Source organism: Chiroxiphia lanceolata, chromosome 2 (assembly GCF_009829145.1).
Source record: "Chiroxiphia lanceolata isolate bChiLan1 chromosome 2, bChiLan1.pri, whole genome shotgun sequence".
Taxonomy (NCBI): domain Eukaryota; kingdom Metazoa; phylum Chordata; class Aves; order Passeriformes; family Pipridae; genus Chiroxiphia; species Chiroxiphia lanceolata.
The window spans coordinates 24,440,884-24,456,027 of record NC_045638.1 but is presented as its reverse complement, the minus strand read 5'-3'; the positions used below and the strand labels follow the sequence as shown (position 1 = coordinate 24,456,027).

The 15,144-nt window shown below is 36.6% G+C and overlaps 1 protein-coding gene across 4 annotated transcripts in view; it reads right to left on the bottom strand.

Moving 5' to 3' along the window:
* The window catches only part of MYO16 (myosin XVI), a 363,225-nt gene that overhangs the window by 154,726 nt on the left and 193,355 nt on the right, over nucleotides 1-15,144 (bottom strand). For all 4 annotated transcript variants that reach the window (XM_032679459.1, XM_032679458.1, XM_032679457.1 and 1 more), the window contains exons 13-15: nucleotides 12,806-12,933; nucleotides 8,241-8,346; nucleotides 4,429-4,546 (exon numbers count right to left, since the gene is read on the bottom strand). In XM_032679459.1, the coding sequence (XP_032535350.1) occupies nucleotides 4,429-4,546; nucleotides 8,241-8,346; nucleotides 12,806-12,933 (352 nt within the window). The remainder of the gene's footprint in view (nucleotides 1-4,428; nucleotides 4,547-8,240; nucleotides 8,347-12,805; nucleotides 12,934-15,144) is intronic.

Below are 15,144 nucleotides of genomic sequence, written 5' to 3'. Positions count from 1 at the left end.
CTAGTGACTAGGCTAGAGGGCAGAATGGGATGCTCCTGTCACCATACACTTGCTAATAGCCACAGTAGCTCATTCAGCGCTAGTTAGTTATTGCTATACCTTCTGTATTTGTCTGGTAACCTTATTTTAAATTCCACCTATTTATCTTCCCATCTTTTGAAATTCTTTAAGTTTCTGTGTATACTGTTAAATTAAACACAGTAAACTTGAGGTTACTTGAAATTGTGTGTTTAAGGGAACACAGCCTTTGAGAATATTGCTGAAAGACAGTGTAGAGTGGAGGGAAATGAAATAGGTGAGTCTCAAACATTGTTTTAAGAAAGGTCTCAGTAGGTAAGCTCTGTCCTTGAACTAAATATAACTATGTACATAAGGGACAGCAGACCAACAGCAAAGAGTTGCACATCTGACTTGCTGAACCAAGGAGACATGATCTGGCCCATTTAATCATCCTACAAAATATAGAAGTGAACTGTTATTATGGAATCTATATTATGAGAAGTTGTGTATCATCCATCTAGTCTTCTGCTGCTACAATACAAAAAGAAAAACAAACAAAACCCAAACCTGTGCTTGAAGTAAAAAGGCACACTTGGGAAATCATATATGTTTCTGGTTCCTGTAACTTTGCAGCACACTGCAAACTGAAGCAATACAATCTTAACCTTTCATGGCAGGACTGGCCCAGACACACACTTTCATCAGAATCAATCGTTACCTGTCTGCCATTCCTACACGATAAAACAGAATAGATGAACCTGAAGGATGATTTCCATGTTTTATTGTGCTTGTAATTTATTTCTAAGTAAAACTAACCCAACCATCAATTAATTTGAAGAGTCCACTACTTCTCTTTAATCACATATTTGTGTGCAATGTTCTTTGCTAAGGCTTTCATAACTACCACTCAGATGGTTTTAACATTCATTGATTAATAAAAGCAAGAAAAATGTTATCAAAGGTCATCTATCATTTAACTTTGATGATGGGCAACACCACCTACTTAGATGACACAAATTAATTCAGCCCTTTTCAGGTACTTCAAATCACCTTCACTTTAATAAGGCTAAATACAGTTCATCTCAACTAGCATCTCCAGCAATGGGAAGACCTTTAAAAAAAGTCAAGCTTTCAAACACCAAGAATCAAACACAGCACCATCTTAATGGTGCTAAAGGAACTCATAAAGAAAACTATCACAGCAGTACGCTCTTCTACAAAGAGAAGCATGTTTGTTGATCTGTATGTAAAATAAAAGGGAAAAATAATAGAGTTCAAAAGCAAAGTCTCTCATTTTTGTGCAGTGTTAATCGTGCTTACAGGCACAAGTTTGTACTTCCTTTAACAGCTCATTTGATCTACTGAGCAGCTACACAGTCAGCAAGCAGACTCTCTGTTAAAAGTGTGGCCAGTGAAACCTGTCTTCCAGCTATGCATTCTTTGAAACTACATTGTTCCTTCTCAAAGGATATGCTGTCCTAAACACAGTTATTGCTAAAAACAAAGTAACATTTGTCATTCCATTTCAATGTAACTTAAAAAAAAATGAAAAAACCTCAGTCCTTGTTTTTCAAAAAGTGAAGACTGAGAAAAGCATGGTCTGGAAAGTAAGGGAGAAAAATCTGGAGAACAACTTTTTCAGACTTTTTTTTCTCTTTCTTTTTTGAGTAATTTGATGAATTGATAGAATTAATGATGAATTAATTTTCATCCTAGGAATTATGTCAATTTACCTGAAGGACCATTCTGGAAACATATAAATAATCTGCCTTTTACTACTATGCTGTGAGTGTGAATCGTTCTCTGTGAATTATTACAATTTTTTGCCAGAAGTTCAATCTTTGACTTCTGAATTTATTTTAGAAATTTAATGAACTCACAGGCCTGTAGTTTATTCTGTGTTTGTTCTAATGTAAGACTTTTTACTTTACCGCCTTATTTTATCCAGTCACAAACAACAATTACTTAATCTGGGTTACACCTTCTCCACTTGTTTGCCTGTACTAAAGCAATAAAAGATACTTAACTGCAAAGGCACTTGTGACAGAAAAACTCCCATTTGAACCCAACTTTCCAGTACACCTTATCAGAAACAAGAGTCAGAGAAGATAAATAAAACCTCTAAATATATCCGTATTGGCTTTGTGTAGAACCACACTCAAAAGCTCCATCCTTGTTTTCAAAATGTGGCAAAGATACAGTTTATGCAAAAGGCCAAATCAAACCTGATGATGAAAATTACGGAGAGTATTTCTGTTACTTAGGTATATTGGACTTTCTGCTATAAGAATAAACCTCATGTTACAAAAGTCAGAGTATTTCTAGGGTCTAAGCATAAAAGAAACTCAGCATGAACCAGAAGTTGTCACAAACTTGACCGATGTCCTCTCAAAATGCAAAGAGTGCCACCTTGAGCTTGTCCTCTATGATAAAAATGTACACATATACTTTTCATGTCCCTTCCTTAGCAAATTGTTCTGGATCTCCACCCGCAAGATCTGTCTGCTGAGGAGTTTAAACCACCTAAATTCTTTGACGGAGAAAATCCAGTGTCATTTGGATTTTTTGTTCACAAATCAGACATATTTAGCCCAGTTTGTATCAATGAGTTATAAAATCATGGCTCAGCAAAACAAGGTGCTCTGCATATTTATATTTTTCATTCATGTTTAAACAGCGCAAGACAGTAAATACTGCTGCAAATGACCTTGTAAATAAATACGGAGAATCACTGGATGGGATTTAAACCAGACAAAGACAACGTCTCATTCTTTTCTCATTTACGGTGTCAATCTGGGACAATTTTACTCAGAGGTGATGTGTAGCAGTGGCCTAGAAAAGGCAACATCTACTATGCAAATCGAACAGCAGGAACAGAAATATAAACCCCATTTTTACTGCTGTACTAGGGCTTCTCACTCTTGACTGCAACTTATGTAACTTTTGACTACCGTAGACTTAGTAAGAGTAAATGATACAATTCCTAAATAATTGTGGAATAGTAGGGAACATAAGTAATTTGTTTATATTTTTTAATGGACCTGACTACCCTAGACTTTCTCATTTAATGTCTATAGCTTGAGAATGATTAAAACACAGAATTAGTGTACCAGAAAACTGACACAATTTATATCCATCACAGAAAAGGGCTATGAATTAAACTGGCAAGTCTGGGTAAACCTGTTTGAAAACTCAAGTCCCTGCAAACTCAATATATTCAAATTAAATATATATAATACAGAGTATTTATAAAATATTAGCTTTAGGGACTGAGCTGTATTTTTACAAGCTCAACTCAGATGCTCTTCAGTCCATGTTAATGTATACATCACTTTACATTCCTCCCACAAGAGCTCATACATAAAAATTAAAATCACACTTTTTTAGTTTTGCTTTTCCCTTACAATTACCCTACATTCATTGTAAAACAAACCAGAAATACAGTGTTAGTAATTGCCCATGCAGTGACATTTTCACTGAAGAAACTCTCATATTTGCTAGCATATAGTGAACTGTCTCAAAAATATGAATTGTAATTCCCACTAAGAAATATATCCAAAGAATTTTTTTAGGAAACTCTTCAGAAAGCATAAACACAATAAAATTGTTAAAAAAAAAAAAAGAATAGATTTTTGAAATGTTTATCCAATGGAACCTAATTTATTTGGAATGAAGTGTATCTTGCCACACAGCTTCTCCATCCAAAAAGGAGGAAACTGTCTGTGCGTAGTTATTTCTGCATACCTTGCTTTGACACTGAGTAACTTTATGATGACTAGATAGAGTTTTCAGAATCAAACTGAAGTTTTTCTCAGCTTTCTTGTTTGTTTTTTTTTCACTAATGAATGCTCACTGGGGATTAGCAGACTCACACTTACTCTGAAAGCAAGCACAAATTCCATACCACCTTGCCTCTAATGAGAAAAAATATCAACATGATTCCTACTTCTTTTAGAAGAAACTTCCAATTTCAGCACTGGAGAAAATACTTGGGTTTTTTTGCCTAAACAGATTATATTATCACTCAGTAATTTAAGGGATACTTAAAATATCCAATACAACATTAGGCAGAAATGCAAAACTCAATCTCTTTGTTACTTTTATTTCACAGTGATGCGACACACAGCTCTCTCAGTATACTAATCTGGGAAATAAAGAGAAATGTGATTTCCCAGGAACTATGAGTAATCAGTGGTGTCAATTTTTTTCTTGTCTTTCCCTGCCACCTAGTGGCTGCTCAGAACAACTTAAGACTGCTCATTCCTAACAAGCTATCAACTCATGTTCCTCTGACACTCCCTAAAGCCCCCCCTGCCTCTTTCACATCCTTTAAAGCCTTTGCTGTCCAACTCTGTGTATGGTACACTGGGATCTCTGATCTAATAGTCTGTGGGTGATATAAAAATAAACAGATTACAGGATACTTACCTGCAACTAATGTTTTTTTTCTCACACAAAACTGTAGCTCAAAATACTTTATAAAACAGCTGGAATAATCATTCAATGGTGTCTTAGCGTGTCCAAAGGCCTCCAAGATACAGTTTACCTGCAAAAAGATGGTAAAGAAGCAATGGTTGATTTGTGAGTAATAACGGGGGAGGAAGATCATTTTTCCTCTTGGAATTTAAAAAAAATCCTTGGAAGATTTTTTTCCTAAATACAAATTAAAGTAAGATAGCTCAAAATAAATATAATAAAGAAAATTCTGTCATAATAATGGAAGTCATTAATGCAAGGCAGAATAAAATGGTTCACGTTTCAGCTGTTCCTTACCACTGGTTTGGATACGAGTGCCTGGAGTCATGTGCCCAGAGCTGGTATGCTTAGTAAAAATACTAGAATCTTTGAAAGCAGCTTATGAATTTAAAGTCAATCAATACTAATAAGCAATCAAAGGAATTTACAAGCATTATATTATGTCAGAAATTGCATGAATTATTGATTTCAAATAGAATTACTTCAGGATTATACTAGTGAAAAACTGAGGAAAAAAATAGATTCACACATTTTTATGGCATCTCTCACTAATGCATTTTCATGTTACACTTTCATAGTCACAGCAACTGTTTCAAGATAGCATTAAAAAACCCCAAACAAACAAAACCAAAACATTAAATATGCCATCTTTATTCCATGTTTTCTCTGTATTTAGCTCTTTTGTGTATAATTAGTTGCTTACACCCCTTATACCCTGAAGGATTCCCTTCAGAACATTCCTCTGCATCCTTAGAAGTGGATTGCAATGTGGCCCAAATACACTGTTGTTCTAATATAATTTTTTTCATGAAGCTGGATGACCTAGCTGGGGAGGGAAGTGAGCTGTGGAGTGGCAAACACAAAATGTAGTTTCAATCACAAAGAAGTTCTAAAAATCAAACCCTTAAGAATTACTAGTTAAACCAGCTGTCTGTGCAGTAGGTGGCAGCAATAAACTAGTCAGCTTAGTTTTGATTTCAGTTCCACTCCAGTAGCATTGTTTAGAATGCTCTTCAGAATAATTCAGCACTTGGTTTAACCTCTGCAGCTTTATTAATTTAATGGTGTTATGCAGCAGAAATGAATCCAGGGTGCTGTGTTCATTAAGGCACCTTAAAAGGCACCTAAACCAGAATCTCTACTTTATTCCCCATGAGTGAAATCTGCTACATCTACCTGTGCTATCTGAAGTCACATATTCTATCTAAGCTAATTGTAAGGGATCGCTCTATAATCAAAAGGTAACTCTTTTTTCTTAATATGTGATAATTCTCTTCCACCTGCATTGATTGAGACTCATTGATATGTATGGCTACATCAATACTATTAAACAAAACAAGATCAGGAGCAGGACTCTAACGTAAATGGCAAGTGGTATGATAAGGCTCACATTCAGAGATCTAACAACTCCTCTTTTGCAAATCAGGGTGGACATAATGTTGTGAATGGTCCCTGGCACGTGCTGTCCTCTGAACTGTGACCAGAGGATCTCTACGAGATTTAAACCGTGCCAGGGAGCAGGGCACCAAGTGTCTGTTAGGGATTGCTGTTGTTTACTGCATAAAGTAAGTTAACCTATTTTTAGTTGGAGAAAATTAGGCCTGGTCTGACCCCTCCAACATTAGTTTCTCTTCTTAACTGGACAATTCTTGTTCCATTTGCATGATGGGCAACCATGACAGTTGTCCCTGGGAATTTTCCTGTGTTCGGGAGAAAAGTTACAGCAAAGATAATAATACTTCTCACATCTCCTGATTCCCTGCTGTTATATTTGCATCTGAAGCACACAGTTTTCAGTTGCTTATTGACAAAGTTACTTATTTACTTACTTCTTCTACTCATTACTTAATCTGAACTTTAGGAAAGAAAAGGACTTGGATGATGTGACCTGAATTTTGCAGTCCTACTTGAATAACATCCATGGCCTGATCAGTTCAAAACTGTAAGTAAACCTGTGTAGGTAGTAAATAAAAGAATAGACAGTAGAAATAAATATAGTTTGTAGATCTGGCTCCTAGCTTTAAAAATATAGTAAAAATGCACTGTCCCTATATAATGGTATTATTGCAACACTAGACTTTAAAACTCAGAAAAAGTGAGAAAATAATGAGAATATTCTTAACATCGCACGTGAAACCTAGATTAAATGTCTCATTTTAGGAATACCATCAACAAACCAGATAACACCATGATAAACACTAACATTGCAATTGCATGACTTCATGAAGTAAAATAAAGGTACAGCTTATTAATTTGTAGTGTTCTCAGTGTCATCAGGCTTATTTCATGTCTTCAAAAAACACAAATGCAAAACTTCTAAAATCCACCCAAAATCCACAGTATTTTTACTACCTTATCATCTGTAATGTACAAACTATGAATCACTGTATCTGTAGCCTTTCCCACATCCCAGTAATCCTGATTTGTAGGTTGTCTGTTAGTGGCAGCTGTACTTCCAACATATTTTATCATCTTTCTGGACTGAATCATGCATAACTCAGGAAGAAAGTGTGTTTTGAGTGATTCATATGACACTACTAAAACCTCACAATGAACAATTCTTGTATTGTATGGCCAGTCTTCGCGAACGAAGATTTTGGGAAAGGTCTTTGCCCTTCGAGCCTGCGCAGTGGATTTTTTAGGTGAGACACAGTGTGCGCTGAGCTGAGCCCACCCTTTAATCCTAAGGTTCATCTGCCGGGGCCGAGCAAGCTTGGACGGTGGCAGTGAGGTCCTCAGGACGTAGGTTTGTTTAGAGTGACCTTCTCTTAGATGGATGGCCTTACAGGGCTGACGAGCTCCATCTGCCCGGGGGACTTCTCTGACCGGGAATCGAACCCGGGCCGCGGCGGTGAAAGCGCCGCATCCTAACCACTAGACCACCAGAGGGCCCCTGATTGAATGTCATGCATGTGGCAAGTGAAACCATAAAAAGTACCCCAAAAGGACCTTGGGTTGACTGTAAGCCTTGTAGAAGAAGATCATCAGAGTAGGTGAAAGAAGCTAAACTTTTTTTTTTAAAGTATGAAACTCAGAACTGACCTACGACAAGGCAGACTGTGCTAAAACTTTCTGTGTAAATCTGTCTCTGAGCTGGGATCTCGAATGAGAAATTTCATTGGCAAAGGCAATTTTTTAAAAGAATCTGAATTGGCAATTTGGAGGTTGCATTATTTAAAATGTCAGTATTAACCTTTGTAGGGAATTAAATATGGGGATACAGAAATACATATTTTGGAAATTAAATATGACCAAACAAATATTCATAACTCTTGCCTATTTCTTAAATATATTTAGTACATAAATACAGAGCCATATAACTGTTTAATCCTTGCAAGTTTACACTTTCTATCTTACCTGCTATTACTTCAGATGTCTCAGCACTTCTTATACTGTTCAGAGAAGCGCCATCACACCATACAGTCAAATTTATTTATCTACTGAAGGCAATTAGTACCCATTTTGGAAACAGTTCCTTATCACACAGATGTTTCTTATTCACTGAAACACTGATTTCCAAAGTCACCAAAACATATAGAAACAAAACTGCCTCCACTTTTGAATCAATATGAGCTTAATCTTGTTCCCATTCAGGGAATGAAATTGAGGGAAAGAAATTTCCTTTGACTTCAGTGGTGAAAAAAACCAGCCCTTTGTTAATTTCTACAGAGCAGATGCCTTTTTCCTCACAGTTCAGATATCTTTCCCTTTTCAAGAGGCTAAGTTTTTGCTTTGTTCTACATAGAGATCACAATGCTACTTACGTGTTTTATCTTTGTATCAAAGGTATTTCTGCTGGAGCTGGCTCTGCAAGAGAGGTGTTTCACTATCTGTTTGCAGGCTTCAGTCTTCCCAGAACCACTTTCTCCACTGCAAGATGACAGTCAAGGAAGAGAGGGGGGAATCATTGTTAGTTTCACAACTGCATTGTTCTTTATATTCTCTGCTAGCTGTGTTTGAATAGATTAAAGTTAGCTCCGTCAAACTTTCATTTCAAATAACAGCAGGTTTATGGATGGCAAATAAAGAACAGAACGTAGGAGAGAGACTGGCTGACTGACTATGTTCATGAGGGCTGTCAGAGCTGTCAAGACATATTGTTTTGTACCACAAGTCAAACCAATCAAATCTAAAGCTTTCAAGCCTTTTTGAAGGTATTTATAGCATAGACATTATCTTTTGTCCAGCAAAGAAGCCCTCTTATGCTGCCTAGTTCTCTTTGCAGATGGGGAAATACTGCTGTGGTAATGATGGGAGTCAGAAGGAATGGAAAGTGGAGAATACAAGAGGAAAAAGGGAAAGAAAATAGGAAAGGAACAGGAAAGAAGATGATAATTGATTTTACAACCTGCCCTGTTTCTGCAGTGCAGTACTGTTCAGATCACTGTGATTCCTTGTTCAGGATGTAGAATAAATATTCAAAAGAATGAGAATCTCTGACAGGGAAAGTGAGCAAAGTAAATAAGGTAAAGGTAAAAGAACAACAAAGGTGGGAAGAAATAACAGAAAAGTGGAGAGATGGAGGGAGAAAGCAAAATCAGTGGTGCACTTCAAGCATGAGGAAGGAAGGAAAAGGAAAAAAAGAGATGGAAAGGATAAAGCTAGTGAAGCCTTGCTAAGAAATCCATGTAAGAATTTCTTAATTGAATTATAAGAAGCTGTTTTGTTTATAGACAACTGAACCAAACAAAATGCAATTTGATGCTCCTCCTTCCTTTATTCGCTTGATCGAATTTAAAGGGCTATTTCTACAACAGCCAGTTAGATTTTTAACAGGTACAATGGCCATGATGGCTGGTCAATCTGTTACCTGTGTAGTTTAGTTTCTGAAAATGAGATGCAGCAAAATACAGTATCTGTCTGACCGTTGCTTTATTTATTGAAATATCACTTCAGAGGAGAAATCAATTAAATAAAGAAGAAATAAAAGAGGGAAGGATAAAAAGGACTTCATACTCAGATAGCAGTGGGGTCTCTGCAGTATTTAATCTCATTCAACTCTCATGGGACATACACGCAGCTCTGGTGAATATCCCATTTGTTCACCTGGAAAACATTAGTCTTATATGACAAGGCCTCTCATTACTATATGTGATGAGTCAAACTGCTTTTATCTGTGTTGTCCATGTTTCTATAATGAGGTGGTTCTGACACCAGACTTCAAACTCCTATCAGCATTAGTAGGAGGTAGATGGTCCAAGACTGCAATGGTTGGCATCCTCAGTACATGTTGATATATCCAAAGAGATCCAACTGCAGGTCCTGAGGGAGCTGGCAGATGAAGTTGCTAAGCCACTACACACCATTTTTGAAAAATCATGGCAGTCAGGACAGGTCCCTGATGACTTCACTTTCTGCCTTAACGGAGGCAAAGGGTGTGTGTGTGTTGGAAAAGCTTTGAGGCCATTTTGCTCTTGACCTGATCATCTGGCTGCTCTCTGGCCTCAGCTTACCTGTGCACTGCCCTGTCTCCTGCCTGAATCTGCTCAGATTTCATCATAGAGTTTGTGCTCACTGACAAACAAAGGGGGAGTCCTGTCTACAGCCAGCTGCAGACAGCATGAGTTTAGCGGGAAAGAAACTGCCCTTTTTTCCCCTTCCCCTCTTCGGTGTCGGGGGAAATCTCCATTTTTCGGCTTCTCCCGTGATCCGGGGTCCCCCTATGCGGCCACCAGAGCCCAACAGCATCCCCTGCTGGCCAACACCGAGCACTGCAGGCTCTGCTCCTCCAGTGATCCAACAGCGTTCCTGCCAACTGTGATTAGAACCACGTCAGAGGACAGAGAAGTATCAGACTGTTTCCTTTTTGAAGGGGACTTTTGGGTACAGGATTATTGTTCAGTTGTTTTTGTGTTCTGTTGCTGTTTTTGCCAATACACATATATCCTTTAATAAAGGGTTGTTATTTCTTCCTTTTTCCATATTTCCTCCATTGGAGCCTCTTAATTTAGGACTTTCGATTGCTGAGAGAGAGGAGTTTGGTCTACCTGGTAAGTCGTCCTCCTCAGCAAAACACTCCAGTCTCCTTAAACTGAGACAAGTTAATACAACCTTAATTACAACTCTAGTCTCTGTACCTTCAAATAATATGAATATTTTAAAAAAATTCTGTTTTGAAATAAAAAATTCAAATTTAGGCTTCCTAGACAGCTCCTTACTTATCTTGTCAGTGCTTAATGCATTTTCATACCCTGAAAAGCAGGAGCAAGGAAGCTAAAAAGCAGTCAGAAGGAAGCTAATTATGAAAAGTCCACCAACTGGCTATTTAAGAGCATAACATAATGTTATTTTATTCTGGAACTTCCATACAAAGTTTATACAAAGCCAGCTCTTGGTATTAAGCACACATGAGTGAAGGTGGCTTGCTACAAACTAAACTAAAAGTAATTGTGAATAACAACCACTCTCTGAGGTAGAATTTAGACCTGAGAGTGTTTCTCCCGTTCAGTGCACCATGCCACCACCTGAACATTTGTGCTGACACAAAGGATTGTGTGGAAATGAGGAAACAACCAGACAAAAGCAGAAGGGCAGAAGCACCTCTAGCCAAGTTATTCCAGAGTAACATTCTCATGGATCTGTGAGTCCTTTTTAGTAAAAACAGGACTGTTCATCCATTGCCTCCTTCCTTTCGGGCACTTACATGAAATGGCCTTACTAGCTACAGAGTGATTCTCTGAGCTCCTCCATCTTCATTCAGCCTGTGATTCCATGTTAGACTAAAGTGCATTTTTTCACTTTAAACATTCGTTACTAGGTTTACTCCTTGCACTATACATGCATGCACAGAAGTGTATCCACAACTCAGCTTTATAACTGGAGGTATTTTAAAATCACAGACCACAGGCCAAACACGAACAGAACTTCTCAGGAATGAAAAGTATTCTTCTGTATGAAAGGCTGGAGGAAACAAAGTAAAACACAAAAGCTTGGAGCATTTTGGAACTGCAGAGTTGTAGTTATTTGGTTGTGACAGAAAATGAAACTGAGATCTTGAAAACTTCCCCACAAACCCCACCTCTTCTAATGAAACTAAGGGAAAACTGACTGGATGCTACACCACATGCCATCAGAGCCAGAGAGTAAGCCCTGCTCCATGCTGTCTGTTAGCATATGTAACCAATGATTCATTGCTCACGGTAGTGAAAGAAGCTTCTCTTGCTGATAACTAACGTTTTTTTGCAACTGAAATAGCAAGAAAGTAGAAATACATTTTGACCACACACAGCAATTCATACATAAACACATGAGCAGGTGAGAGCAATGGGGTGGATGAGTAACTTAAGTTACATCATAGATATTTTTTCAGATTATGATGATGATTATTATTGTTGTTGTTGTTGTCAGAAAACTAATGGAAATTTCCTATATCACCTTCACTTTCCAGACATTAATTATTTAGATTTTACCAAATGGACTAACCAACATTATTAGCTGCTTTTAAGTATCAAATCATCTCCATTTCATAGTATTAATTTTTCTTGTAATTAAAGGTAGTTTAAGAGCAATTAGGTTTATCAAATGGATCAGTCTTTATTCCTGGCCAAATCAAAATCAACCTGTTTTCAGTGAGTTTTTTCTGTCTGCCATGAAGTTCTGTAAACGCTTGCCAGTATTTCAGTCAACAGCAATATCCAAAGTAACAAGACTGAGCAACAAATTTCTTTGACTGAGTACATCAATTTCACCAGCCTCACTGCTTTCAGATGGGACTAACAGACTTAGGGATCAAAAAGTTCGAAGTGAATGCAAAGTTTCACCATTATAAAACCAGCATGTTTGGATGAAACTCTGTTTCCCATTACTAATAAACTCATTCACAATCTTGAAATTATTTATCTTTGAAACAACACTGTGAATGAAGGTTAAAGGTTAAAAGTCCATTTTGAGGCTGGAGAGCTAAATAACAAATTCATGACCACATAAACAAGCGAAGCAGAGTGCAAGCTCCAATACAGGTGCCCCAACTCAGAGGTTTATAATTTAGTCAAGGATTTATCTTTTTTTTTGTTAATATATTCTATTTCTAATACTGATTCATGTAATATTAGCAAACACACATGGCAGTACTGAATTCTTTGCCATTAAGTCTTGCTTCTAATTAGATGCAGCTATATGGAGTGGCAACTCCCCAAGAGAATTTATGAACTTGAGATGTAATTAAACCTTTTTCATTTCTATTTTGCTCTAATGTATGATACAGAGATCAGTACACAGAAAAAAAATCAGTTGGAGAAAAAAATAAATGGAAATTTCAACTACTGAGGCCCAAGGGAAACAGCTGAAAGGCAGGAGGTACAAATTAATTAATAGAAAGATAAATTTTCACCTGAGGATAAAGCACTGGGGACGCTGCTCCTGGAATAGCATGTGGTAAGCTCTTTCAGCACAGGAAAATATATGTGGGGGAAGTGAGGAACACAGTTTTCCAGAGTTACTTAAATAAAGCTGGGTGACCTGAAAAATCGTACAAAATTAACATGATCAATACATTTCAAACTAATTACGTTTCATCCTCTTAATCATGGGTCTTTTGTAAAGCTCTCTAAGCATTATGAACCGAATCTCTCTATATATGTAAGTGATACTGTTAAGCATCTATGAATATTTTAATTAAAGAAAATAGAGCTGTAAGCGAATAAGGTCTAATAAAGATACAAAAGTAAACATAACTGGAGGGCCTAACACTACTAGTTTGTGCATAAAGTAAAACAAAACCTAGTAAGTTACTTTTTTATACCTTACATTTATAGTTCTTCTGTGTCTTGACTTGAAAATCTCAAAAAATGAAATATGAACAGCTCATGAAAAGTTAGAACTGAAATAAAAGGCATAAGTTATAAACTAATTTATTTATTACATGACAGAGCAGTTGCTCACAAATACTCTGTCTGCAATATAGAATAACTTCTGATACACATAGCTGGCAACATGTACTATCCTTAAAGCCTGAGTAGGACCAATTATCTGCTATAGAAACCACTTTTTTTTCCCCCATGAGGATATCCTGATGTTCTTAACCCTTTCTGTCCCATACCTGTCTTATTTATTTAGATATTAAACTATTCAATCTGGGGGGCATCTACAATGCTGTAGCTGAGTGAATTCTCCACAATACGTTCTCATTCAGGCCTTTTGAGTTACTAGACTACAGAAGATTAAATCCACGCAGAATGTCACAAAGCAGAAAGAAAAACCTTCACACACTTACGCTCACTGCAAAATGTTGCAAGTTTATATATTTTTCTAACACAAACTTCAAGAATATATTTGTCCCAATCAGGCACAAATAAATTCTACAGAAATGTAACAGAGCAGCATGACCATAGCACAAGACTAATGCTACTATAATGTGTAGTGTAGTAGTACAGTGTATTTCCATATAAAAGTGCAATAATATTATCATCTAGCAATTGCATTGAATTTCATAAGAAGCAATGTATATCAGTGTCCATTAATGTAGAATTCTTTATGTCATCTCAGACTGAATGACTGCTTATAAAAATATTTATTTTAGTAGTATTCTACTGGAACTGTGGGAGGTCAGTGTAGGATAAAAAAATTATGCTTGTTGAGAAATTATGAACAGTATTTTTAAAAAGAGAAGGAAATGTAAAATGTTATTGAAAAACACATGATAATCTTTTCATTGTTTCGTTGTGGTTTTAAAAATACTTTCATGCCCAATACATGTTTGCATTCTTTTTCTTCTTGACAACTAACAAACTACATACCGGAAACAAAAATGTTAACTAATGAGCCACATCATATAGCATGTCAGCATCTCCTTGAGGAATTGACATAATCACTTTTCTTTACTTGAAAATACAGGCCATCTAACTTTTAGAGACTTTAATGTAATATCAGCTAAGCTGCTGCAGTATATTTGAGCATCGCAAACATGAAGGGCTTTTACAACCATGACTTTTTATCATCTGGGAAATACCTGCAAAAAATGCACAATAGTGTGGAAATGATAGTGATGAAGTAAAAGCAATTATTATCCAAGATGACCCAAATCATTGCAGGACAAAAAGTGTCTCATGCTAAACTTAATGAAATAGATCTGTCACGGAGAAGACAAGAAAAGATGCGGCAAATATTCAGGAAACATTTTAACATGTAAGCCTACCACCTAAACTCTTTTTCTTTACCGTTCTCTCTTGGTCCACAAAATCATGTGTTTAATGTAACATACACAGTGAAAGCAAAAAATACAATAATCTAAAGCCTTGGACGTGATGGATGATTTCCATCCATTTCTAGAAATACATTCATACTCCCAACTTGGAATCTGCTGCTCCTGCCATGAATGTCACAGCATTTCTTTCTCTCAAATTTACTACTGATATACACAAAGCCACATGACATAGCAAACAGCCACAGATTACAATTTGCTCACCAATTTTTTAACCCTTTATAATTTTTATAAGTTAAATATAATTCTTAAATTTGAACATTACTTATCAGGGAGCCTGATCTCCGTCATCTCAGTGAATCAGTGAGAAAATAAGAGGGGAGGATAAACTGTAGTTATACTAACACTGTATCTCTAAAATGTCTGAGTGAAGATGGAGAAATCAAAACATTTGCATTTATGCTACTCCCACACATCTACAAAATCCACTTAAGTTCATATCAGTATCTGGGTACTGAAATTACAAGCCC